The sequence below is a fragment of the Emydura macquarii genome, unplaced genomic scaffold (assembly GCF_026122565.2).
Source record: "Emydura macquarii macquarii isolate MOO-44397 ecotype Brisbane River unplaced genomic scaffold, CSIRO-AGI_Emac_v2 contig_2617, whole genome shotgun sequence".
Classification (NCBI taxonomy): Eukaryota; Metazoa; Chordata; order Testudines; family Chelidae; genus Emydura; species Emydura macquarii.
The window spans coordinates 226,425-250,291 of NW_027132754.1; the positions used below are offsets into that span (position 1 = coordinate 226,425).

A 23,867-nucleotide genomic window follows, 5' to 3' on the forward strand; every position below is an offset into this window, starting at 1 on the left:
CCTCTGCATCCAGTCCCAGAGCAGCAGACTCTGACCACGCTCCTATTAGGGGGATCTTAGACTCCCTCAAGTTGTAAAGTTTTAGCTCTGAGTCTTGGACTGAGGCCCCACCACACTATTTATTTATTTGTACTAGAGTAGCATCTATAGGCCCCTGACAGATTGGGGCCCTGGTGGTCCAGGTGCTGCTCTGCTCCCTACTGAGAAGCAGTCCCTGCTGTGAGGCATGCACAGTCTGAAGAGATGAGGGGGAAGGGGGCAGACAGGTCCAGGGAGGAGAAAGGACTTGCCCAAGGTCAGACAGGTCAAAGGCAGAGCTGGGATGAGAACCCAGGTGTCCTGAGGTTCAGGCCAGCACCTGAACTAGTGCACTACACTGCTTCTGTACTCAAAGGCTTGCTGCCACTCAGCCCTGTGAGCCGTCCTGCCCCAAAGTTGTGCAACAAAAATGGGATGCATTCAATGCTCTTTTTAATAACCTGGGGAGTGGGCAGCACTAACAGCAGCACCTGGCAGCTCTTCCACTCCAGGTCTTAGGGGCTCCGACCGTCCATCAGCTGCTCAACCCCCCTGCAAAGAAAGGCTTAGTGAAGGGGGAGGGGCAGGGGGGCCCTGGGCGGCACCCCGGGGGCACTAACCACAGGAACCCCCAAGGACCCCACCACCTCTGCTGGCTGTCTGCCAGCCTGGGATGGCTCTGTCCTCACGCCATTCCACGACGGTTCCTCGCCCCTTTTCCCCCTCCCCTGTCCTCATGCCACCGCAGTGTGATTTCACCCTCCCCGTCCTGTATCTGCCCCTTTCTTCCTCCCTCCCACGCGTTTAGCTCACAAGCTCCGCCCCTTTCCTCCACTGGCCCCGCCCCTCACGTTGAACATTCTTTCGAACGCTGTCTGGCCCGAGACGTTCTAAATATAGAACGCTGCGACCTCAGCCCTTCCAGGCCAATCAGCGGCCGAGGGCGGGGCTAAATCCGGCCTTCGGCCAATGAACGCGGACGGCCGAGGCGGACGGGCCCAGCCAGAGCCGGGGCTACGCCGAGGGAGCTGCGCGGAGCGTCGCGCGTCACGGCGGTCGGCCAATGGTGCGGCGGGGCGCCCTGCTCGGCCAATGGGCGCGGGGCTCGGGCGGGCGGCTGGCGGCGGCAGCGGCCAATGGTGCGCGGCACTGGGGCGGGGTCCGGAGCCTGAGGAGCCGCCGCCGCGGGGGGAGGGGAGGCGACACCGGTCTCGGCGGCTCCGCCTGGCGGCGGGGGGGGATCGGGGCCTGGCCGGGCCCAGCCGAGCCTCCTGCGGGCAGCGGGCGCCGGAGGGAGCAGCGGGGGCAGCGGGAGCCGCAGCCGGCCCCGCCCGGGCCCCAGCGCCGCGATGGGCAACGCGGCCACGGCCAAGAAGGGCGGCGAGCTGGAGAGCGGTGAGCGCGGGGGGGGGGGTCGGGGATGGGGAGAGGCGGGGGCGGGGATCGGGATGGGGGCGATCGGGGGCCGGCGGCGGTGAATACCGGGCCCGCCCTGCCTTGGGCGGAACCGGGCCCGGGCGTCGCGGGGCTGCGGGGGTTCTGGAGAAAGGGCCGGTCCCAGACGGGGGGGCAGGGCCTGGCGAATCCGGGCCGGGGCAGCGGGGCGAGGTCGGGCTGCGGCAGGGCGCGGGGGAACCCGGGGGGGCCCCGTCCCCCTCCATCTTCTCCTCCATCTCCTCCTTCACCCCCCCGCGACACCCCCCCGCCCCCGGCTCCGTGCCTGCCGCTGCCCCCGCGTGAGCTCCCATCCCTGGAGCCTCGTTCACCCCTGGGCCGCCGCTCCGCGCCCACCCACTCTGCTGCACACTGCTGCTGCCTGCACCTCCATCTGCCTCGCCCCATCCCCCCCCCCGCTCTGCCCCCTCCTGCGTGCCTGTGTGTGGAGGGGCCTGCCTGGGACACCCCTCTCCATTCACAGCTGAGGGGCTCATCTGCCCTTTCCCGCTCTGCGGGGCTAGGCTGGGGGTGCGGGAACCCTCAGGTGTCCCACCCTGATCCCTCCAACCAGGCGTCGAACGCGTTTGCAGGGGTGAAAAGTTGCAGAGGGGCAGCAGCCCTGTTAGTCTGTACACAGCAGAACAACCCGAGTCCTGGAGCACTTTAAAGACTAACACATTTCTGCAGGCATAAGCTTTCGTGGGCTGTAAGTGGGTTGCAGCCCACGAAAGCTTATGCCTGCAGAAATGTGTTAGTCTTTAAAGTGCTCCAGGACTCTGGTGGTTTTTGCAGGGGTGGTTTTGTTCGGGTCCCTTCTTTACCTACTTGTACACGTCCCCTCTGAATTGCTGTCTTCTCCCAGCCCCTGGTCATAAGGTGAGAGTAGCTAGCTGATCCCTTCTGCCTTTGCATGGCCTGGATGCAGGTCCTACTGGTCGGGCTGCCTGCCTTTTTCCAGGCACCTGTCCAGTTGGTCCAGGGACCATAAACCCTGTGGGTCGTGGGTCTCCGCTCCACACGATTGCTATTAAATGAATGTTTGCTGATTGGAGGCTGGCGTTGCAAAGGGAACGGTGCGTGCTGGTCAGTATAAAATGGGACCAGACCTGTGGTGTCTGACATTGCTAAGGGTGCCTTCACCATGCTGCCTGGTAGATTTCCTTTCCTGTTCTACTCTGGGAAGCAGTTTGGGGTGGGTGGGAGAACTAGCCATAGAATGCTGGCTGGCTTTATGGTGTTATGGCTGCTGGAGAATATGCCTCGGCCCTCAAAATACACCTGACAGGTCTAGGTCTCAAGAGTATTTTCTGTCTGGGGGTGGGGTGGGTGGGAACGGGAACCTTAAGCCTCAGGCTCATGATCTTCTCACCCTTCCCATGTGAAGTGGAAGCAGGGTCCTAGCATGGCAAAGGCTGGGAGCTGATGGCTCTAAAGGGGCATGAAGAAGTTAGATCTTGCTTTCTCATGGTGTCCAATTGCTGCTTACTTCACGAGCCTCAAGTACCAAATGCGCATTGAAACTAACTTGCTTTTGTTGTGATCGCTCGTAGGCAGGTGTGACAGGCCGCACTCGGGCGCTGACTGTAGAGAGCTGGCTCTTTTAAAAACAAAGGAAGGGTCCAGAACTCAGGACAGACAGACAGACAGACGCGCCCCCATGGAAGATGCAGGGTGGAACTCAAAGTTGCGTTGCTCAGAGAGACTCTTCTGAACCCTCACCTGGATAAGGAGCTGAGCCGATCAGACAGATCCCAGGGGTAGTTTGTCTAGCAGCAGGACAGAGAGCTGGTGCTGTGGAAGGCAGAGTCACCGCTTTGCCGGCTGCTGACTCCCGGCGCCAGTCTGCAGGCCGCGTAGCCAGAGCTGAGGCAGCTAAAGCTGTTGCAGGAGGCAGTTTGGCAGCTCATGAAAGAGTAAAAGTTTCTGTAAAAATGAACATCGATGCCGTGATTTTCCTAAGGACAAAAAGAATCCATTAAAATCGTGCCTCGCGGGGATGTTGATTAGCCAGCGTGGCTCTGTCTGAGAGTCTCTGCTAGATTTGTGCCACGAGGGACTCGCCTTCCACGCACACAGGGTTCCATACCATTGATCTGTCCGGCTGCGTGCTCTTCCAGGAAACCACCCGGCTAGTGTGGCATTGCCACCTCCCTGCATCCAAGCCAGGGGCCCATCTAACACTGGCTCCCCGCCACACCAAACCACTCCGGGATCCGCCACCACCATCCCAGATCAGACCAGCCCCATTCCCCTCCCCACCACCACACACACACACACTACCCACACACACACACACCTCCTGCTATTTTGGATCCAACCAAAGAGCCATCTAGCTGGATATCTGCCCCCCGTGGCACCAAATCAGACCTGAGATTCCATCTAACTGGCATCCCTGCCACATTGGGGTCAGACCGGCTCTTCCTGCCCTCCCACTCCCTGCCATGTCGGGTCAGACCACTGCCCAGCTAGCCCCATATCCAGCCTTCAGTTGAGTCCGATGGGTGATGTCTCTGAGGAAGGCAAAACGTGCCCTGGACCGCTCCCCACACACACCCTCCCAGTGACTATAGGAGGAGGCCGGATGAGGAACCTGAAGCAAAGGCAGGAGAAGTGACTTGCCCACGGTCCCCCAGCAGGCCAGTGGCAGAGCTGGGAATGGACCCCAGATTCCTGAGGCCCAGTCCAGTGCGCTACCCGTTAGGCAGCATCTGTAACACTAGAGAATCACTGTATCCCGCACCCATTGGGTGTAGCCAAGGCGTTGGGTGCTGGAGCGGAGCCCCGGTTAATGGCCACTAGGGAGCCATCCTGTGGCCGGGATGGAATCTGGTGCCCACCTGACGTGACTCATTGTCATCAGCCCCACATAAGCCATACGTGCGCTGCCATGGCAGTGAGCCTTGTTGGGGGCTGGGGGTGGTGATTTCCAGACCCGTTTTCCCCAAGGCTCACAGGGTTCCCGCTCCTCCTTTTTCCAGGGGTGGAGGTGGTAGGAAGGCTGGAGGGGCCAGAGAACGGCAGCAGCTGGCCAAGCCCCTTTAAGGGCATCTCTTGCGGTGGAGCTGTCACTTCACCCAGCAGCGTGCGTAGCCTGTCAGGGTTAGACCTGAATCGACCGCAACAGGCCAAAAGGATGAGAAAAAGGAAGCATCATTCGCATTTTCCTGGTGGGGAGTTGAGGCACGGATACAACCTGGAGATCCTGACTCCAGCCCCTCCTCTCTAAGCCCCTAGACTCCGCTCCCTTCCCAGAGCGGGGAAAAGAACTCGGGCGTCCTGGCTCCCAGCCCTTCCTGCTCCAGCCACCTGACCTCACGCTCAAAACTGGAGAGAGAACCCAGGGTCCTGATTCCCGTTCTGCCGCCTTAGCCACAAAACAACTCCAGAGGGTCAGATCAGGGGAGTTTAACTGGCATTAGAAACTCTGCTGGCTCCGAGTCACTGAAGCCTAGCAGAGCTTCTGTGCATCTTGGGTCTTCGAGCTACTGTGATCAACTTTCCGTTCAGAGCAGAATTGCGTGTGAGAGAGAGAGACCTGCTTGATTCAGCAGTGTCTTGGCCTCTGCTGAAATACCACCATCCAAATGCCCTTATGACTAACCCCGCCAATGAAGGAATGGGGTAGAGAAAGTATACGCGGCGCTTCTGTCTAGGGTTTTGATGTGTGGCCCTAATTACAGTAGTATCTGTGACTCTCGCGTTTACCTTCATGGCCTCGGTGCGGAATGGGGCAATCCTATTATCTCTGCTATATTAGAGCTATCCTGAAAGGGTTTTTGAGACCTCAAAAAAAACTTGCCCGTCATGACATCAGGGTAAGAAGTCAAAACTCTTCGCGAGCCAACCACCCAAAAGCTGCCCTGGAAGCAGCTCAGTTGAAACGTTTGGCTTTGATTTTGGCCTTTTTAAGGTTTGTTGTTGTTGTTATCTTTTTAGTATAAATGAACTAAGATCGGGCAATGAAATTGTTTTGAAGAAAAACGAAGCTGTTTGGAAGTGGCGAAGCAGGATGTGTTTGAAAACTTTTTTCCCAGTGGTTCCCGAATGGGGATATTTGTCCGACACTTCTCCTCCCCCTCCCACATACAGCTCCAGGTTCAGCAAATTGGCATTTTCTGAAGGTAAAATATTTTCGTCAGAAAATTCCCAACCACCTCTACCTTGAGCCCCTTTCTCCTCGCCAGGTTTCAGAGCCCGGGCTCCGGTCTGAGCCCGAATGTCTGCAGGGCAATTTTTAGCCCCCCAAGAATGAGTCCGCTGCCATGGGCCAGCTGCGGCCGCGTCATAGGTCTTTTATTGCAGTGTAGACGTTACCTTCCCACCCCCCCGGGAGTCTGATGGAGCTGAGAATTAAACCCAGGTCAGCCAGGTTAAGCACTCTAACCACTGAGCCATCCTGCCTCTGTTCAGCCTGCCTGGCGATGCATGAACATTTGCCAAAATGGCAGCAAACTGAAAATGAAGCAAAGTGCTCTGTTGTGCTGTTAACCTGTGGAACTCACTGCCACATGACTATCATACCATGTTGTTCTGAGAGCAGCCAAGATTCAGAACCCAAGAGGATATTTCGGTGGACAATGAGACCAGCCGGAGTGATAATACTGAGGGGGTAAAAAAACTAACCAAGGGGATTGAAAAGGCTATTGCCTTTCCCTCTTCAAAGGAAGCCCACCTATAATGGAGGCCAGAAGGCAGCTCCCCTTTGGCGGGTGATCTCATCTCGACGGAGTTTGCACCTTCCCCCAAAGCAGCGGGGTTCTGTTTGCTGTCAGCAGATACTGGGCTGGATGGACCATGGGTCTTTGATTTAAAGACTCTATGTAATGAAGGTTGATTAATCTCTCCCCTGGCTGATCCAACCCCTGGGCTGCCTGGTGACCTGACCCATGATTACATGTGTTCTGAGCTTTCTGCCAGTTACAGCTAAAAAAGGAAAGGAGAAGTTGAGAAGCAAAAGGGCTGGGAATGAGCATCCCACCCTTGGGTGAGGCCTGGAAGGATCTTAGCTTTCCCCCTGCGGCAGCGTGCAAACGGTGACCTCGGCGTGAGCGGGATGCTCCCCTCACCACCCCTGGGCGAAAGCCCACGGCAGGGCTATGCTGGGCCAATCAGCTGTGACCTTGAGCCTGGAGGTACCTAGTTTTCTTAAGTTAAGCATCGGAAATACGGGTTCGGATCCCCAGCTGGTGCAAATTGCCGTCGCTCCGTTGGAGTCAATGGGGCCAGATCCCCGGCTGGGGTGAGGCCGTTTTCAAGTCAGTACGGCTGTGCCAATTCACTCTAGCTGCGCCTCTGCCCCACAGCTTCTGCGAAAAGCACCGGCTGAACCGGTCGTATGATTTTATATCCTTTCTCTGTTAGGAACTTGGGCTGTGACCCTGCAAAGACACCTGGGCGTAGCTTTCCTCACATGAGTAAATGTGCGCATGGGGTCGCGTCGCCTACCTCCCAGCTGGCCCAGAGGCAGGTGCAGTAACCCCTTAGTGACTTTCTCTGAGTCTAGCCTCTGCCCTGGTGGACTAGGGGGTTCCTGTGTCTGTCTGATATGCTAGGTGGTGGGACGGGGGGGGGAGGGGGGCAGATGATTTGTCTGTCTCCCCATCTTGGAGCAGCCGGCATCCCAAGAGAAGGAAGCGGCATGTGCTGAAATTTTCAGTTTCCTGCCATCCCTGCTCAGTTTTGCCTGGCTCGACCCAGCTCCCGGTGGAGGGGGCGAGGGCAGCAGTGAGGAAGTGATTGTGGGGCGCCCCATGCTGGGGCAGACCAGCTGTGGCACTGTCACCTGTGGGCCTTTCCACGCTGCGGTGGCTGGGCTTGGAGGTCATTTTCCTGAGCTGTGGGCTCTGGTTTGTTGGGTGGGCATGGTCAGGCTGCTGTCTGGAGCTGGGGGTCGAACTGAGGGATTGTTATGGCCCTGGCTGGCTTTAAAAGATCTGAACCGATGTGGGTTAGTGTTTAACTGGAGATCGCTGGGTGGAAAGGACCAGGTGTTCTCCCGAAGGTGAGGAAGGATCAGCGCTGCTTACAGACAGAGAAAGGAAAGTGAAGTGACTTGTGTCCGTTAGGATTAGAAGCCAGGAGTCCGGACTCCTTGTCCCCCCTGCTCTGACCAACTAGACCCCACTCTCCTCCCAGAGCTGTGGATAGAACCCAGGAGTCCTGAATTCCCCCCTTTATATTCATCACCGGTTACCGCAGCTGAGAAAGGGCTACTGCCTTCCTTGATGCTCCCCATAGAGCCCCCTGCATCACGCCGGTCTGGTCTCCTTCCTGTGGCAAACAAGTTCCCGGCAGCCTCATCGTAGAGCGAACCTAGGAGGCATCTGCTCTGGGTCCGTGTCTTTCTGCCCGGAGCCCCTTACCCTGCTGGGCGTCTTGCTGCGGTGGTGGCAGGCCTCGGCCTGTAGGGGGCGCTTTGGGATCAGAAACTCACCAATGGGGAAATCTGCTGGAGCCTTTCAAAGTTGGGCTCACCTGAGGGTAGCCTCTGAGATGGCTTCACCCACTGCTTGCACGTAGAGTGATGCCCAGGGAGCTCATCTGCCAGCCCATGTGCACTCCGGCATTCGGATCGCTCCCAATGAGAGGTTCCCTGGGGAGACAGACATTTCCTCTGGCACGTTAATTATTAAGTGAGCCCGTCCGAGATTCTAGACCCTAAGACACCATCAACAGTACATCTTTGAACCCGGCAGCGCTGAATAATCTTCAGGCAGGCAGCCGGCTGCTGGGGCTTCCCTCTGCCCCTTCACCTCAGCCCTCTCCCCGCTGCGCTTGCCACCGGCCCAGGTGGTCCCAGGATTGTCCCTTTTCTGAAGTCGCTGTCCCGGGAAATGGGTCAGGATGCTCAGTACGCAGGCCAGTCTTATGGGCTCAGCGTCAGGCCGGGTGTCCCGTTTCTTGTACTTCAGAGATCCCTCCTCCCCCCCGACCCTCTCATGCAGGGGTTTCTCTCCCTTTCCCAGAAGGTCACCAAACATGAACTGTTTCAGACCGGAAGGGTGCGTTCTGGGGCCTTGACCACCTCCTAGAGAACTCCCTGCTGGCCACCCCTCTGGGTCCATGCTGCCCCCCACAGCTGTGGCAGTAGAGCATGGCGGAGGGAGGGGAGAGGGGATTGCACGGGGAGGCCGGTCCCAGGCCACGTAGGGCTTTATAGGCCATAAGCAACACCGCGAACACCAGCTGGAGATCTGAGGCGCTCAGACGCAGGGGCCGATCTGGCACAAAGTGGCTCTAATTTCTAGTCCCTTCCTGGATCATCAGAGCCTTTTGTTAAGGACTGAATGGGCCATGGAGGGCGGGGTGGGGGGGGTTCTTTCCCAGTGAAGTGGGGGGGGAGCTCTGTCTGCTCTGGGCAGTGGGGGGGGAGAGCTGTGAGGAAGCGTTAGAGGCCTCGAGGGGAGTGGGCCTGCATTTCTTGCAGGGTTGACGTGTTGGAGGAGGCTGGGGGGGGTTGTCTGTGTTGTCTGTGTTCAAGGGGGGGACTCTCCACGGCTATCGATCGGGCGCCCGTATGTACGAGAGCCAGCGGTGGGCCCCACGGGCGCTGGCAGGGTGGGGCGTGTGCCCTGGCTCCGATCCGCGCAGGGGCTGGCTCCGCTGCAGTGTGAATTTGGCTGAGCTTGAATGCGAGGGCCCCGCTGCAGCGTAACCTGCGCTGCTGCATCCCCGCTTGAGCGCGTCGCTCGGACTCCTGGGAGCGCCTCCTGTGGCTCTTGGAGCTGCAGCAAGCTGAGCCGCTTGATGAATTGTCCCAGTGACTTGTGGGCGAGCTTGTCTGTCCTTTCTGGCCACCTCGGGGAGGGGGGCGGGAGGGGAATTGTGGGAAGCCGTTGGAGGACTAGCGGCCCTCAAGGGAAGTTGGCCTGTGTCTACACTACAGAGCGGTCTTATTAGCAGCTGACAAGTTGGGCTAACTCAAGCTGTAGCCCAGACCCTCTCTCGGGCTGGCCGACATGAGTGAAAGGGGTTTTGGGTGTGGACTGGATGGGACTCGAGTTAAGGGCAACACCTGAGTTAACCTCGCAGTGAAGACAAGCTCCGAGTGTATATTTATGCTCCCTTCAGCTTGGATCAGCTGCGTGCAGCTGGGCACAGGTCAAAGATGCCTGCAGTGAGCAACTGTGCCTGGGACCCGCCAGGTCCCACACGGCTGCCTGAGGGTGAGTCTCGCCACTTGGGGTGGCAGTTGGACAATCTGCTCCCGGGGGGTGGTTGTGGGGCGGGGGGGGGAGTGAAGGTCGGCACGTAAAGGAGTGCCAACCTATTCTGGTTCTGCTGGGGTGAATCCGAGTCTGTGTGAGCCTCCAATGCAACCTAAGCCGCCAGGGTGTCTGATCTCTTGGGAGATGCCTGAGTGAATGCCTGGGGAGACTCATCCCCTTTGTCTGCCCTGCACCTTCCCCCGCCCCCTCTCACTTCCATGCTGTGAGCTGCTGAGACCTGGCTGAGTTCCCCTATGGCAGCAACTCCAGTATAACGGGATGGAGCAATCCCGATCAAAATTGCGGTGGGTATTTCGGCGCGGCGGAATGGAATCGCTCCAGGGTTTGACCCTGACTCTTGGGCCACAAGGGAAGGCCGAGGAGACGTCTAATACTCGGAGTTTCACGTCTTCCCCTGGAAAGGCCGGTGCAGGAGGTGGAGAGGCAGCTGGAGCAGAAAAGCCTGGAAAGAGTTAAGGGGAAATGGGGCTTTTGCAGAGCTCAGGAGTAAAATATGTAAGTAGCAGAGGTGCATTAAGTCTCCTTGATGGAGAGGGAGATAAAATTAATGATCTTAAAATGGCTAAGAGCTGCTGAGCTGCTTTTTCTTTAATGCTGTCGAACAAGAAATGAGGGGATAAAAAATGTATTGACAATAAGGAAGTGCATTATCTGTCTAAGTCCTTATCTGGCCTCAGTTCCCATAGTATGTGAATGCCTCACAACTGCTAATGTATGTATCCTCCAACCCTCCCCCTTTGTAGAATGGGGACACTGAGGCACAGACTAAGTGATTTGCCCAAGGTCGGTCCCTGCAGAGCAGAGAATTGATCTCCCAAGTCCCAGGCTAGCGCTCTAACCATTGGACCATCCTCCCTCGGGGATGTGAAAGATCCGGTAAAATAAAACTCGAGACAGTAAGTGGATCGTGGAGATAAAAATCGGCAGGCTCGGGTGAAAGGCTCGGTTGTTTAAGGGAGTTGGTTTGCGAGTCGGGGGACGAAAGCCAGCATGGCCCCGATTTCCCTGACGCAGAGAGGCATGCCCCAGTGATTGCCCCCTGGCGAAGCCGCAGGCTCTGTACCGGCGATGGCCCCTCCAGGGGTAGGTCTCCGGCCTGCTGCGGTGGAGGGCAGGGGTTGCAAACACACCGTCTGGCTGGGGTGGGGGAGGATATTTTTTTATTTACGCCCCAGATTGCAGCCCGTGGGGTTTGTGTGGCTCCGGAGGGGCGTCTGCTTGCCCCCCACGGATCGCTTTGATTTTCCTCGGCTTGAAATCTGTCGCCCTCCCCACCCCGGGCAGGGGCAGGTCCCCTGGCCTCAGCCCTCCTTCCCCCATGGGGCCAAGCCCTGGCATGCCTCCCCCAACTGGCCCCCTGGCCACCCCGCCCCCACCTACGGCTCCCCGGCGGGGTCAGTTTGGCCCTGCGCTTGGCTGAGCGCTGAGGGACCCTGGCTGGGGGCAAGTGCCTCTCTCTCCTGCTGCGGCAGCCGGGGCAGGGCCCGGGTGGATTGGCCCCGCCGGGGAGCTGTAGGCCGGGGGCGGAGGAGGCCGCAGGCTGGGCCAGCAAGATGGAGGCCGGAGGTGAGCGGGGGCGAGGGTCCAGGGGACGGGCCGGCTCGGGGTGTGGGGAGCGGGACACGGGGCCTTTTGCCCTCTAGGGGGTGCTGGTTATCCCCCCCCTCGGGCCCTCTTCTGCCCCATAGCATATGGGTCAATTCCAATTCTCCCCCCCCCTCCCCCCATAGGGGTCACTTGTACCCTGGGGCGGCAGGTCAGGGCCGGCCCGAGGTCCCCTCTGGTGCCCTGGTCACTAGCCCCCGGAAAGGGTCTCGGCTCAGTCCCGCGTGGCCCAGCTGTCGAGTGTCCCCACCTCATGGGCACTGGGCGGCCCCCCGGCTGGCAGAGCGACGCGGGTCGGATGGGCCGTGGAGACCGAATCCCCCCGTCTGTGTGTGTGGGGGGGAGGTGTTGCCCTCCTACCCCTGTTTTTGGGGGGGTCCCCGAAGCCCCGCTCTCCAGGGCCGGGAGTCAGACCCCAAACCCAGCACGCACGCCCCTAAATAATAAAACGAAGGAAAATAAAGGGGTTTGAATTTTAAAAAATGGAATTGGCGGTTGCCATGGGAACGTGCTTTCCTCTCTGTGAAATCCTGGCGTCGGGCTGGGGGAGGCGCCTCCCGGGAAGGGCCGGGGCCTTGGCGCTGAAATTCTTGTTGGGGGTGCTGAGTCTGAATGAATTTGGTACCTAGGGATGTGTCAGGGGAACGTGGCTGGGGCGGGGGCAGGATTGGTCTATTCTTTCTTCCAGTGATTTGAACCGTGGTCTTGAGGGCCGTCCCCTTCCAATGGGATTGTTAAATGCAGGTATGGGGTGGGAAGGCGTGTGTAGGTCAGCATGGGTGGGAAGAAACAGCAGGCCCCATCTACGGGCTTGTATGGTTCCCATTGGCGTAGGATCCAAGCCCCTCACAATCATTAACAGACTCAGTCCTCTCAGTGAGGCCAGGGTGTATTATCCCTAATTCACAGATTGGGAAACTGAGGCGCAGGGCAGGGCAAATCTCTCCCCCAAGGTCACACAAGGTGTTGCAGGCAGAGTTGGGAGTTGAACTTGAGTCTCCTGAGTCACAATCCAGGCCCCATTCTCCTTGGGACTCAATCACCTCCAGCTCCTTCCTCCTCAGGGGTGAGCAGGATGCAAGGAGAAGTGTATGAGATGTGCGGAGTCATGAGCAGGACCAAGGAAGAGACAGATTTTGGGGGGAGAGAGGAAAAGGGACAAGAGTTTGAAATTGTCTTGAAGAAATGAGTGAAGCTCTTAGTTACATTGCTGCCCTGAGGAGTTAGCTTCATGGTCTGGTCTTCAATAATACGTATAAAAATTGTGGGTTCTTTTGTAGAGCCAGTGCAACCCTGCAGGGGGTGCCTCCTTTGCCTTGGAAGTTACACCAGTGTGACCTGTGGGAGAATCTGTCCCCTGTAACTACTCTAGGGCAAGAATTCTGATTTCTGGGATGCTCGTTTAGTTCTAGGCAGGGGTGATGTTATAGCAAACCTCATCCTGGCAGGATTTGAATCCAGTATCCTCAATATGCAAGTGCAGTTCTCTACCACGTAGCCTGAAAGGGTGATTTCTGTTAGCTGGCAGCAGTAGTAGGCTGTCATCCTCCATGCGAGCCAGCTGCCAGAGGGGGATGTGATACCCTTCTCACAAGCAGGTTACGCTAGTACTTAAGAGTGTAAGAGGATTCTGGCTCCTTCATTTCTTGAGACAGGCAGGTTGAGGGAAATTCCAGGGACACTGTCAACATAAAACTTCTAAATGAGTCCTAGTGGCTAAAGAAGTTACTGATACGCACAGTTGATGCTGTTTGTTTAAGGTTCTCTTGCATTTCACTGAGCTTGGGACAGGGAAATTCCCTGGTCAGTTTCACAAATCTGTTTAATCAAACTGTGTCCCCTTCTGGTGTCTGTGCTTTAAATCAGATGTTGGGGAGGAAAAGGGGAGAGGGCTCATCCAAGAGCTACTAGGTCTGAGGTCTGGAAAACCTGTCTTAGTGGAGACCAGCCCTACAGAGTTTTGTCGACAAAACAGTGGAGGTGCGCACTGAAATGCTCCTCCCACCGATGTAACTCCCCTGCTGTTTCAACATCATAAAACCACCTCAAGGAGAAGTGCAGGGCTTAGGTTGGTGTAGTTAGGGCCACGCAGTGTCAATGTAGATGCTGCTGTTCCTTACAGCCGCTGTTGGCTGGAGCCATGGAATTGACAAGAAAGTTGGGCAGCTAATGCCCAGCTGACCCCGGCTCCTCTGAGAGCTGACCAGAGTGGGGGAAGAAGCCCCAGGCGGCTGGACTCCACTTCCGGCAGGGAATGGGCGTGGGGAGCCCAGCTCCTGGCAGGGAGCTGAGAGACCGGACTTTCAGCCCCTCCTTAGGTTGGTGGAAATGCTTCTGGAGAATACGCCCACCACCGACTCAAGGAGGGTAATGTGGACATCAGCTACCGCAGTAATTAATGTGGTGGCTGTAAGTCGACCTAACATAGGTCGATTTATCTTTGTAGTGTAGACAAGGCCTTACAGTGAGACATATAAGGAGCTCAATCTGTTCAGCCTAACAAAGAGAAGGTGGCTTGATCACTATAAATAAACGAGGAGATGTCGTCTGGTGGTAGGGTCTCTTTGATCTTGTCGATGAAGGCAAGACAAAATTCATCAGTTGGAAGTTGAAGCTTGACAAATTCAAACTGGAAATAATAAAGAGCATGTTTTTCACAAGGAGGGAAACTGACCGTGGAAACAACTTACCAAGGGATGTGGTGAATTCTTCTCCATCCAGGCTATATGTTTCTTTCTAAAAGATTGACTCTCATTCCACTACAAGTTATCGGGCTGGATCCAGGCATGAGTGGGTGGAAAGTTCTGGCCTGGGTTACCCAGGAGGTCAGCCTAGATGATGAGCATAACGATCCCTTCCGGCCTTAAACTCAGTGCATCTATGAATTGTCGCAGCGCTGCAAGGGAAGATTTATTTGAAGACCAGTGAGAACTTCCCCTCCAGCCACTTTTCAGAACTGGTTAGAAGTATGGAGTTGTGGCATGGCCCAGGCTGTCCAGGTAGCCTGGAAACATGGTTACAAGCCCACCTTAACCAAGTCAGTAAAAATGGTTGGAGCTGTCCAAGCCTGGTCTGTGTTTTAAAATTGGTTAGAATTTTTTAAGAGGGAATGGGGAGGGGTGTAAGAGGGGGCATTTCCCCTGTGTACACAGGGCTGGAGTTTATTTAGACCTTGAATTTAGGGATTGTAAGAAGGAGGTTGTTACACACCCCAAAAGTTCCTAGAAACTAAGAAATTCCAAAGAGAACAGTTTGGTTTTTAAGCCTTCCCCTGCAAGCCAAACAATACAGCATTGTGACAGTGCAAGCTACTTCGACAGGCTGTGTGACCTAGAGCATGGGGACTTGGGAAACGTGGGTTCTGTTCCGAGCTATGACCTTGGGCAAGTCCCTTCCCCTTTCTGTGCCTCAGTTTCCCCATCTGTAAAATGGGGCTCATGCTACTGTGACCCTCCTTTGTAAAGCACTACGAGATCTGTGGATGGGATGTGCTAGTTATTTGCCAGGTGTTACCTTAACCTTTTGATGGTGTGAGGAGGTCCCCATGCCCTCCATTCCCATTTTACCCTCCCATCAACCAGCTCCTCTCTCCCATTTGTGATCTAATGTCCCTGGGGCAGTGACAGCAACTGCTGACGTGGAAAAATAACCTGAACATAGCAATTGCCGGAGTGGGTCAGCCCTGAGGTCTATCTAGCATCAGCACCAGAGACTGTGGAGGAAGGTGTAAAGAACCCCACCACCATAGGTCTCATTCTGATTTCTAGTATTTAGAGATCAACTTCAGCCCCGAAGCACAAGGTTTAATATCCATTCCAGAATTATTGTTGTAATTTAACTGGTAGCCCTGGGTAGTCTTTATCCGTGTGAAATGTCCAGTCTGGTTTTCGTCTCAACTTCCTGTCGTAGTGAGTCCCACAGGTTAATGGGAAAGTGTTTTCTCTTATTGCTTTTGAATTCTGTACCTTTGAATTCTATCTGAGTGCCCCTTGGTTCTTGCAGAATGAGACAGGAAGAACAGAAGCTCCTCATCTTCTTCTTTCATCCCATTCATCCCATATTTTATAGATATTTATTATGTCCCCTCTTATTGGTCTCCTTTGCTAAGGTAAACAATCCTTTCAATCTCTCCTCATAGAAGAGTTTGTCCTGTCCCTTGATCATTCTCATTGCCCTTCTCTGAGTCTTCTAATTCCGCACTATCCTCTTTGATTTGGAGTGAGTGGTATTGCAGATGTTATTTCAGATTCAGATTAAGAAAGTCTTTAATGGGTTGGTGCAATTTAGCAGCTGGAAACAAGGAATCAGCACCATGTTCCTAGCAGTTGCTGAGATAACTCCATCAACTGATCACAAGTCAGACACTAGCAATGTGGAGTTACTGAAGTACTAAAGTGAAACTGACTAGAACCTGAGTGAAATTGACCAGCTGTAGTGGATTTTTCCCCCCATTTGTCCATATTGAGATACCTGCAGAGAGAATGAGTGTGGGGGATTTGTTTTAAAAAACAAGCTTTTATGTTTAATAAACCCAGGTGCTGGTGACACAAGAGGTAACATCTCTCTAAATCCCCAAGCAAACCGGTTTTCCACTGAATTTTCATTTGAAATCATGCAAAATTGCTGTCTGCACTAGGTTTTTGAGGAACCCTTTGTTTTTAACTATGTATAATTTTGGGGCTGAAAATGAGTGCAATTCTCTCTTGCATCAGCAGCATGTTTGTGATGTGAGCATCATGGCTGGCTTCCCATATCCCTTCTGGTTATGCTTTACCTGGTTAAGAATTAGATGGGTTTGTATTATTTGTCTTACAGTAGCACATAAAGACCCAAACTGAGACCGGAAGCCCTTGTGCTAGATGCTGTGTAGACACCTAGAAAGAGCTAATCTCTGCCCTAAAGAACTTTGACTCTCAATAGACCAGACAGACAATGGAAGGATTCTTACCCCCATTTTACAGGCAGGGAGCTGAGCTGAAATGACTTGCCCATGGTCACATGAAGTCAGTGTCAGAACACAAATCTCCTGATTCCCAGTCCCCTGCCTTTACCATGAGGCCGTCTTTCATAGATTCCAAAGCCAGAAGAAACCACTGTATTCATCTAGCCCAGTGGTTTTCAGCCCGTGGTCCTCAGACCTCTGGGGTTCCGCAGACTATGTCTAAGATTTCCAAAGGGGTCTGCACTTGCATTTGAAATTTTGTAGGCGTCTACAAATGAAAACCACTGATCTAGTCTGACCTCCTGCGTGGCACAGCCATAGGATTTCCCTGAATTAATTCCTGTTTGAATTAGAGCAGATCAGAAAAGCAACTGAAGTGGATTTGAAAATTGCCTGCGATGGAGAATCTGCCACAGCCCTTGGTAAATTGTTCTAATGGTTAATTACCCTGATTACCCTCTTCTTGTGGACAAAAAGTTTGCTGTAACTTAGGGAGTGGACGATTCTGTGAAGAGCCTGGATTTATATTCCATGCTGTCTCTTGCGCCTCTTCCTCCCCTCCCCCCCCCCCCCCCCCCCCGCTTTCTGGTGTGTTACATCTTTCCTTCTCCCTGCATGCTGACAGACGGAGCTTGCTGCTGTTGGGGAAGCGGAAGCAGGGTTAAAGGAGGCTGAGATTTGTGTGTTCTCCGGCACAACTGCTCAGTTGTTCAAAGATCACATGGCCTTGGGGTTGCTTCTGAAGTGCTGTGGCTTGTTTGCTAGGCCGCAGTGATCCTACGTAGGTTATAGGAGCTGTACTCCCTGGGGTGCCTGGGGTGCCCCTTTGGGCCTTGGTTGCACAGGGCTGGTCAGACGATGAACGTTCAAATGCTTCCCTGATGCTCCCCCTTATGGGGTGGAGGGGGGATTCCTCTGCTGAAACAAGTGACTAATGAGCTTCAGGCTGCGAGTGCAGGCAAGCCCCTAGCCCTCCCGGTTAGACCGGGTGTACCAATCTGCGCTCTCGCTGGTGCCATACCATGAGGCTGACTGCCCTGGGCTCACCATCTGTGTCTGCCCCACGATGCTCAGATAGCTGAGGTGGGCAGAATGCCATCTGCCATGTCCCTTTCTCCCTCCTCCTGCTGCTCGTTGCCGGCTGCCGGTAGATGATTTTTAATGAGCACGCTGGAATATTGTGAACCTTTCGTGCTGAGCCTGCGGGACCCGCCACCTGAGATGGCAGAAAATTCCCCTGGTTCTGCCAAAGCTGCACCTGCACAAGGTTAACCTTTCGGGCGCCGCTCTTGCCAGTCTGTTGGATTGGCACTTGGGGTGGCTGCCCCTCAGGACTGCTGACTCGGAGGCATGTCTGTTACATCCCCCCCCCCCCCCCCCCCTGATCAGCCAGTTAATTCTCTCTGCCGCTTCCCTTCAGAAAGGGCTGGCAATGGAATTGTTCTGACCGTAACAGCTTGAGAGCCCCTGGCTTACGTACCTGCAGGGATCCCTGTCTAAAGGGGTTCAGGCTCCAGATCTGGAGGAAGGAGAATGTAAGCCTGCTCCGGTCCCTTTTGAGGAGAGTGGTTATCCCCTTGGCTTTATATGACTGGGCGGGCTCAAGCATAGGTCCCAGATGAGAGGGTCTGTCTCAAGACTCACCCCCTGGGGGGCTGAGCGTGGGGCAGCTGGCAGAGACCTTTCAGCCCAGCTGTTCAGCTGATCCAATGCCTGCCGCAAAGTCGGTCTTGTTGGCCGGTCAGTGTCAAGGCTTCTGTTAACCCAGGAGGACCTCAAACAAGCCAGTCCCCTTGCACAGAGGAGCGGTGCTGGTCTCAGCTGGCCCCCTGGCTGGCTGTATCGAGGGAGGCTGAAGGCCGGATGTGAGCCACAGAGATCAGTCTCTCAGCCCTCCAACCTGGGAGTCCTGACTCTGAATACCCCTGCTCAGATCCACGGTGGTGTGAAAGGGGTTTGACAGGTGTCAGTCCAGTTCCCAGAGGGTGAGGCCTCCCCACCGAAAAACCATCTCTGGCCCGTCTGGGACCTGGGAGTCTCTCCGCCTTCTCCTGGTGACTGTAAAGCCTGAAAGGGGCTTGAATGGGAGCCCAGAAGATGCTCCCCCTTCCCGCCCCGCCTCTCTCTCCAAAACAAATTGGAGCAAGCTAATATTACCTGTCCTCTTACACAGTGAGTGGGGTTTGGGGGGTGCTTAAATCAGGGGGCTGGGAGTTAGGACTCCTGGGTTCTGCTCCTGGCTCGGAGAGGCAGCCTGGTCTAGTGGTGATAACGAACCCCTGAGTCCTGACTACCTACGCTGGTTCTGGGATGGGGCTGCAGAGGGAGTTGGACTGAGACCCGCCCAAGTAATTTCCCCCTGGGTCGGGTTTGAGTTGCTGCCCTAGACGTGCTGAGCTCTTGCCGTTCCTGGCTGGGATCCTCCAAACTCCTTAGCCAGGTTCCATGGGATCCAGGGCAGATGTTAGGATCCGATCTCCCCCCCCCTCCCGCTGCATGGGCCCATATGCCAAGAACCCCCGGGGAGCGCTGGTCGTCCAGTGTTTGACAGAGCGGCCGAGAGCAGATGTGGAGTCGGGAGCTGATGCCTTTAAGGGCTTCGTGTGAACCTGGCAGCTTGCCCAGCCCTGGCTCTCCCTCCCCCTTTGAGGCTGCTCCCTCGGGGGGTTTTCTGAAACAATACCTAAGGCTGGCTCCGTGCGAGAGCTGCTCACCGGGGCAGGCTGATCCCTGAGCCTGCTGCTTCCCACCTCTGCTACCATCCAAACATTTCTCTTCCCCCTGGAGATCCCGCTTCCACCTCTCAAAGGATCCTGGAGGAGTCGTCCAGGAGGTCTGCTTGGAAGCCGGGCGACCATGGAGGTACCTTGTGCGGCGTAGATAAGGAGGGCAGCTTGAATCAGGATCCGGGCGGCCAGGAGCGGGGTGGAGCAGGACCGGGGGTGGCAGCATGGAGCTCAGACCCAGCAACCTTCGTGGGCTTGAGGAGGTCTCAGATTTTGACTTCCAGTTCTGGATCCAACTCTTCCTCTGGATGCACTTGTGCAGCCGGCTGGTCCATTACCTCCTCCGCACTTCTGGTGGGCTGACCCAGTAGCCCCCTCGTCTGTTGCCTCCCCACAGTGAGTAGCTTCCTTTCCAGATTCCCCCCCTGCCTCCCACCTGCGGAAGCCTGATCTCTGCGGACCCCGGCTGTTTGGAAATCAAGACTCACAAAGAAGGGCCTGGTTCTTCCCCATCCCACCCGCTTGCCCCCACCACCCCCCCCCCCCCCCCCCCCGAGCTCTATCCGGCTCTCTCTGGCTTCCGCTGAAAGTGGCTTCCCATTCCCAAGGTCAAGGAGCGCAGCGCTTGTTTGGGAAAGGCAAGCAAAGTAAAGAAACCGCCAGGCAACTAGTCCTGGGTCCCTCCCCTGCCGGCCGTCGGCGCCGCCTGGGACTGCACGACACCAGAGTCAAACCCTGCGAGGAGAGGAGAGGCATCGCCCGATCTCCTCCCTGGGGGCTGCTGCAGGGTGTCTCCAGGGGCCAAGGGTTTCCGGATGCGGGTCTCCTTTGAACGCCGCTTGGAGAGCTGCCTGCTCCGCGCTGTGACCCCCCTGCTGTTCATCTCGGCAACCGGGGCACCCAGCAGTGAATTTAGGGACCTGCACTCCTCCCTGAGACTCAGGCCTCACGAGAGCCCGGAGCTTCCTTTGCATCCCTGGTGGCTCAGCCCGGGGGGCACTGTACCTGCAGGACGGTGTTTTTTCCCGGGTGTCTGCTCCCCCCCCACGCAAGCAGGATCAGCTGTGAACCCAGAGGAAGCCTCTCACACTGCTTTTGGCCCAAGGATTTGAGAGGAACTGATTTAAACCCTGCTGTGCAGGTGGTTTTTTCCCCTTGCCACTGACCATTGTTCTGGCCAACCCACCCCATCAGTTCTGCACAGTCTGTCCTCCCCTCACCCTCCAGGAAGTGAAACTGACTTTGCTGGCTGCGTAACTGACCAGATTCCCCCACTCCTGCTCCCTTCCACCTGCCAGGGAAGCCAACTCTCCGGACAGAGGTGGGAGAGAAGAAACCATTTCAAAGTCCCTGGATCCTTCCCTGTCTCACGCAAGGGAGGCACGTGCATGGAGGTGACCCGCTGGCCCTGAAGAGTCGGCTGCTGATCTCTGGGTTGACAGCCACGCTCCGGGGCTGCTTCAAGGCAGGGGAGCTGTTTGATGGAGGAGTTCTGCTGAGGTTTGGGGCCGTTCCTCTAGTCCCTGATCCTGCTCTCTCCTCCACCCACTGGGAAATGGCCGAGGCTGAAGAATTCCTGGATTGGGACCGAGTTTCGCATCGGCTCTGACTGTGAGGGCCGGGGAGAGAGGGAGATAAATAAATGAAGGGAAACATGAGTCATGGAGCAGAAATGACCTGCCCCAACCCCAGCAGGAGCAAAGGGGCTAAGATGTCAGCGCTTCAGAAACTGGAGAGTTTAGCTGGGCGGATCTTCTACTGGGGGCCGCGCGGTCAGGCCGCGGCCCCGGGCGGCAGCGAGACGGCCCATGTGTCAGAGCACACAGCCGCCTGGAACGAGCAGAGTGAGTTGGGATAAGATCCCCAAGGGTAGGACCACCTGCAGCACCAGATCCCGGGGGGGGTCAGGCTGCTGGGATTCAGTGCTGGGGAAGAGGTGATACAGCTCCCTGGGTCCTAGTGGGATGGGGCGGGAGGTGTCTGTGATGCAGGCACCGTCGACGTTTGTGGTGGCTTCTGCGGGGAGGCTGCAGACTGAGCAGGCCGGAGTCTGGTCTCCCCAGTTCCCTCTGGGAAGGGATCCCTGCAGGGCAGGTTGAGGTGAGGGGAAAGCTCACCCACTGGATGAGGCCATTAGGAGCCCTCCCATCACCGCTGGAAGCAGCTTGACACCAAGGGACTCAGCTTCCCGCTGTTTCTGAGCCATCAGCCGTGTTCTGCTGGTCACGGTAGCCTCTTGCAATGGTGACGAGCCAATGGCGGTGGCATGGGGCGGGACGTGGGCTTGGCAGATGGAAGCTTTTATTGTCACGAGAGTTGAACCCACCCAGCTGCGTGGAACAGCTCGGCCGAGTGTCTGCGCCGGGCGTCAAAACCCATTTGTGCAGCGTTATCCTCTCCTCCGTTGCTCTCGCTGTTCTGCCGACGGTAACTGATCCTCCCCCCACTGCGCACACAACCCCCCTGAAGGGAGAAATGATCTTTGTTTTATGATGGGGGAAACTGACACACTCAGAGGGGGAACTGACTTGCCTGAAGGCTTGCAGAATTGGGGCAGAGCTGGCTGTAGGAGTCCTGACTTCCAGTCTTCCATACCGGTCTAATGGTTAGAGCCAGGGCCTGGCGGGTCAGGACTCCTGGATTCTGTCCCCGGCTCGGGGAGGGGCTTGGCGTCTCTGGATCCGTCTCCTCATTTCACCCCCTCTCTATTCCCACTCTTCCTCCCTTCTACATGCCAGGCCCTGGTGTGTGACCCGTCTCCCGTTCCTCCCACTGCACCTGTGAAGCTGCAGGCCAAATGCTGGTCCCTGACCGCTGCAGATCGTCGGTGGGGTGCTCGGATCCCTCTGCCCCGAGTGGCACAAGGACCCACCGGCTCCCGTTCTTGGGAGTGGAGATTCAGGGGATAGTCCTCATTGCTGGGACAGATCTGGGCCCTCTCACATGTCCTTACGCTTCCTCTCTCTGACATCCTGTCTCGCTCTTTCATTCTCATCCACTTTCCCTTCCCCCTCATACTGTCTTTCTTTCCCTCATTCCTTTCCCCCATTTCCCTTCTTTTATTCCTCCCCTCCCCAGCCATGACTCATCAGAGATGAAAAGTCTCCCTCCCTGTCGGCAGCCCTCAGGCGCTACCTGGGCGTGGATCAGCTCCCGGCTTTCAGTCTTCTTGAATTCACTGCGCAACCGCTTGGGTCGAGGTCGCATCCCGCCGCTGGCCCTGGCCGTAGCTTTCAGTAGATGTGATTCCCATAGGGGGGTGGGGGCTGTGCCGCCTCTCCTGGGGGCTCTGGGATAGCTCCGCGGGGCGTGGGGAGGGCGGAATGCCAGGATGAGCCAGGGCTCTGATGCCAGGCCCCTCGCTGGATGTTCAAACAAGGTTGTTACAATAGTGCCTTGGCATCGCTGCCAGGATTAAAATAGCAGTTTGTAAAGCATCTGGTGCCAACGGCTTCTCCGGCACCTTTAACCCTCTGCTGCCTGTGCCGTCTGAGCACGGCCTCCAGATCCAGCCGGCCTGGCCGGGAAACGTTCCGAGCTGGTGGCAACTTTGACTTCTTGACAGCCACTGGCCATAGTCAGGACTCCTGGGTTCCATCCCTGGCTCTGGGAGGGGAGTGGGGTCTAGTGGTTAGGGATGCAAGACTCCAGGCTTCTTTTCCTGGCGGGGGGAGACCGTGTGGGAGGCTGAGAGTCAGGAAGCCTGGTTTATTCTCCTGATCTAAGGTACTTCTAAGGGCCCATCACTGTAGCATCTGCCACCTCAGTCTTTAATGCATTTATCCCCCCAACCTGCCTGTGAGGCAGGGCAGGGCTGTCATCCCCATTGTACAGATGGGGGAAACTGAGGCACGGCAGGGTAAAAAAAGACATCTCCAGGGTCTCTCAGCAAGTCAGCGGCAGAGCCAGGACTAGAGCCCAGGTCTCCTGTGTCCCAGGCCAGTGGCTGAGCCACTGGTTGACGCTGCTTCTGCTCAGGTCTGCGAGCCAGCTCCTTATTGCTCTCTGCAGGAGCTGTACGGGGTGGGGCATCGGGGGTTTGCTCTGCCTCCTCCAGACCTTCCCCTGCAGCAGGGTGATCCCAGCTGGGGGCAGCCCTGGAGGAGGAAGGGCAGAGAGGCTGGCTGGCTTTCAGCTCCTGGGTGGAGCGTGCAGCAGCAGTTAGCAATCACATGCTGGGCCTGGAAACTGCCAAGCGGGAGTAGGAGGGGCCCCATGGGGGTGTCCTTGCCTTTGATAGCTGCTGCCTGTTAAAGGGGAAGGACCCTACTGTGTGGTGTTTACACGTCAGCCCCCCATCTGGCTGCGATCTGGAGTAGCTGTTGGCTGGCTGGAGTCCAAGAGAATTCGCAGAGATCACTGCCCTGTAGTACCCAAATCTGCTGCTTCAGATCGGGCGGCTGGTTCCCACCCGCCTCTTTGTATCAGACATCCAGGCTCCGGTGTTGTTGCCTTTGGATGCTAGATCAGCGGCCCTGGGCTCTCCCAGCTGAGAGAACCCCTGCATGGCTCCATTCGCCCGCTGTCTGCCCTGGGGGGACCCGCCCGTAGGCTGGGGAGACAGGCCCTAGGCACCAGACGCTGCTCCCTCGTCTGAGGCAGCCGATGGCCTGGCGCTAGGAATCGGGCCAATTCCCGCTAGGAATCGGGCCAGCGGCCCCTGCGCAAAACCCAGTTTGCATCGCAAAGTGCTGTGGGATTCGACTAAATTGCTCTGCTCACCTGGAGCCCGATTCCCCCCCTAGGATATCGGTAGCAAACCAGTCCTCCCCCCAGAGCTGACCCTCGTGGGCTGCGCTCTGTTTCCCCACTGCAGCTAGGTGGCGCTGTGTGGGGGGGAGCGCCCTGGAGGGGTTTTAACTGGGGAACGGAGCTCGCTGCCCTTGGGTAATTGAGACTCCGCTTCTTGGC

At 56.5% G+C, this 23,867-nt stretch overlaps 1 protein-coding gene across 3 annotated transcripts in view; it reads left to right on the plus strand.

The window, feature by feature from the left end:
• The first annotated feature begins 1,202 nt into the window (after positions 1-1,202).
• The window catches only part of PRKACA (protein kinase cAMP-activated catalytic subunit alpha), a 44,737-nt gene continuing 22,072 nt past the window's right edge, over positions 1,203-23,867 (plus strand). The window contains exon 1 of one of the 3 annotated variants that reach the window (XM_067563802.1): positions 1,203-1,413. In XM_067563802.1, coding sequence (XP_067419903.1) covers positions 1,368-1,413 — 46 coding nt within the window. In that variant the 5' untranslated portion in view covers positions 1,203-1,367. Of the gene's footprint in view, positions 1,414-11,106; positions 11,250-20,357; positions 20,801-23,867 lie in introns of those variants that run through there. The other 2 variants (XM_067563803.1, XM_067563805.1) reach the window with 2 other exon arrangements.